Genomic DNA, 3,053 nt, shown 5'->3' with positions numbered 1-3,053 from the left:
ACAGGAAAAACCATAGCCTTGACTAGACAGACCTTTGTTGGCAAAGTAATGTCTCTGCTTTTGAATATGCTGTCTAGGTTGGTCATAACTTTCCTTCCAAGGAGTAAGGTCTTTTAATTTCATGGCTGCAATCACCATCTGCAGTGATTTTGGAGCCCAGAAAAATAAAGTCTGACACTGTTTCCACTGTGTCCCCATCTATTTCCCATGAAGTGATGGGACCAGATGCCATGATTTTCATTTTCTGAATGTTGAGCTTTAAGCCAACTTTTTCACTCTCCTCTTTCACTTTCATCAAGAGGCTTTTTAGTTCCTCTTCACTTTCTGCCATAAGGGTGGTGTCATCTGCATATCTGAGGTTATTGATATTTCTCCTGGCAATCTTGATTTGATCTTGTGCTTCTTCTAGCCCAGCGTTTCTCATGAAGTACTCTGCATATAAGTTAAATAAGCAGGGTGACAATATACAGCCTTGACAGACTCCTTTTCCTATTTGGAACCAGTCTTTTGGTCCATGTCTAATTCTAACTGTTGCTTCCTGACCTGCATATAGGTTTCTCAAGAGGCAGATCAGGTGGTCTGGTATTCCCATCTCTTTCAGAATTTTCCACAGTTTATTGTGATCCATACAGTCAAAGGCTTTGGCATAGCCAATAAAGCACAAATAGATGTTTTTCTGGAACTCTCTTGCTTTTTCAACGATCCAATGGATGTTGTCAATTTGATCTCTGGTTCCTCTGCCTTTTCTAAAACCAGCTTGAACACTCCATTAGTAGCAGGCAATAAAATTCAGCGATTGTTTTTAATATCATAATTACTATTATCTAGATTAAGTTCAGGATGTTTTGCAATCATTTAATTCTATTTCATTCTAGTTTCTTTCAAACCATCTTCTCATTGCCTGAGTGGATTTATTACCTAGACAGATGCTCAGCAAGGCTGGTCTCCAAGACACTGACAGAGAAGGTTAGTATTTCAGCAATTGGCATTCTAGTTGTCCATCTCTTGTTAGGTGATGGGTTTGACTTCTTCCTTCTCTCCTGAAACTAATCCTCATGCATTAATTGAAAGAAAAATGAGGTAGCTGATCTTGCAAAGCAAAGGACAGTCACTGGACCCAGGACTTGACCTTCATGAGCTTCTGTCAGAGCAGCCATGGCCCAGCCTTTCTGTTGTTCATACTGGCCTCATGCTTCCCCTCTGCCATAGCTCATCCCCAGATGTGCTGCACTGAAAGTTTGCTAACTCAGAAGACATCATTGTGTGGGGGAAAACAACTTCCCTTCATTCATATTCAGACATTCAGACTTAGATTAGTTTTCTTTTTTCCCACAAAACAACTGTGGAGTTTTACTTTCTAGGAAAGTGGCAAAGGGAAACAACAACAACAAAAAAACTAAAGTCTTACATATGATAGAGATACAGCCCCTCTGCCTTTCTTCCCTTCGCTTTATTGTTCTTACTTCAAGGTGAATTAGAACTAGAGCAGGAACAGCAAGACCAATCCTGGTCAACAAGTCACTAAAAGAATGTAGAAACTAAGTGAAAAATTATACTCAAGTAAAGGAAAGAAGGCTATTTCTCCCTGAACGAGTAGCCTGGTTCTCACCATCCTTCGTTCTCAGAGTGAGAAATAGATAGAGAAACAGACATACCCAGTGGAATCAATGGTCTGAATGAATGACTGAAACTCTCTAGATTCTGTGACATAAGCTTCCAGTGAGAGACAATACCATCACTGAATCTCCTTCCTCCAGCTCAGAAACTCTGAGCAGAAAACTGTTGAACAGTTTAAGTAAAAGTCTTGAATAATAAAAACGTTCTCATTTGAGTGACAAATATCCAATTAGATGGGTACATTTGAAGTTATTGGGAAATACGTAAATTTAATACTTTAAACTGATGACATTTTCTTTGATCATATTGCGAATACACAAATGAAAATCAAAAAAGGAAGTGAAAGTGTATTAAAACAATTAGAAAATGAAAATTACCATGTTCCTTATTTAATGGCCTTGCTTAGAAAGAGTGGCATCAGAGAACCTACCTCAAGGTTCCAGCAGACGCCACCTCAGCCAGGTCAGCAGCAGCCTCATCTTCCCCATGGCCTTCATGCTCTCTCTACTGATGGCCCTGGTGCTGGTCAGCTACGGCCCTGGAGGATCCCTGGGCTGTGACCTGTCTCAGAACCACGTGCTGGTTGGCAGGCAGAACCTCAGGCTCCTGGGCCAAATGAGGAGACTCTCCCCTCGCTTCTGTCTGCAGGACAGAAAAGACTTCGCTTTCCCCCAGGAGATGGTGGAGGGCAGCCAGCTCCAGGAGGCCCAGGCCTTCTCTGTGCTCCACGAGATGCTCCAGCAGACCTTCAACCTCTTCCACACAGAGCGGTCTTCTGCTGCCTGGGACACCACCCTCCTGGAGCAGCTCCACACTGGACTCCATCAGCAGCTGGACGACCTGGACGCCTGCCTGGGCCCGGTGACGGGAGAGGAAGACTCTGCCCTGGGAAGGACGGGCCCCACACTGGCCGTGAAGAGGTACTTCCAGGGCATCCATGTCTACCTGAAAGAGAAGGAATACAGCGACTGTGCCTGGGAAATCGTCATAGTGGAAATCATGAGATCGTTCTCTTCATCAATCAGCTTGCAAGAAAGGTTTAGAATGATGGACTCAGACTTGAACTCACCTTGACGTGACTCTCACTGACTAAGATGCCACATCACCCTTGCACACTCACCTGAGGTCATTTCAGAAGATTCTGATTTCTGCTTTAGCCACAATGTTTCCTGAATTCAATCAATAGTACTTTATCAGTAGCAATAAGAAAGTAGATATAAAAAGTATTCAACTGCAAGAGGATGACTCCCCTGATGTTATTTATGTTTATTTATGTATTTATTTTCTTTTATCTCATCATATTTATATTTTCATGTAAAAATGTTTTTCTGCATTGTAATAAAATTTATAAAATATGTTCATTTCCTTAATCTTCTAATTTGTTTTATTTAGTAAATTTTTATGAAAGTAACTTTGTTTTTTCATTATGAAGAACT

General features: G+C 41.5%; 1 protein-coding gene across 1 annotated transcript; it reads left to right on the top strand.

The window, feature by feature from the left end:
* Positions 1 to 2,053: 2,053 nt before the first annotated feature.
* Positions 2,054 to 2,691, top strand: LOC112583865 (interferon omega-1-like). Its single transcript, XM_044939779.2, has one exon. The coding sequence runs from the start codon at positions 2,104 to 2,106 to the stop codon at positions 2,689 to 2,691; it is 588 nt and encodes a 195-aa protein (XP_044795714.2). The 5' UTR covers positions 2,054 to 2,103.
* The last annotated feature ends 362 nt before the right edge of the window (positions 2,692 to 3,053 follow it).

The sequence above is a fragment of the Bubalus bubalis genome, chromosome 3 (assembly GCF_019923935.1).
Source record: "Bubalus bubalis isolate 160015118507 breed Murrah chromosome 3, NDDB_SH_1, whole genome shotgun sequence".
In the NCBI taxonomy this organism is placed as follows: Eukaryota; Metazoa; Chordata; class Mammalia; order Artiodactyla; family Bovidae; genus Bubalus; species Bubalus bubalis.
Note: the sequence above shows the minus strand (reverse complement) of the source record. Positions and strands in the feature narration are given on the sequence as shown.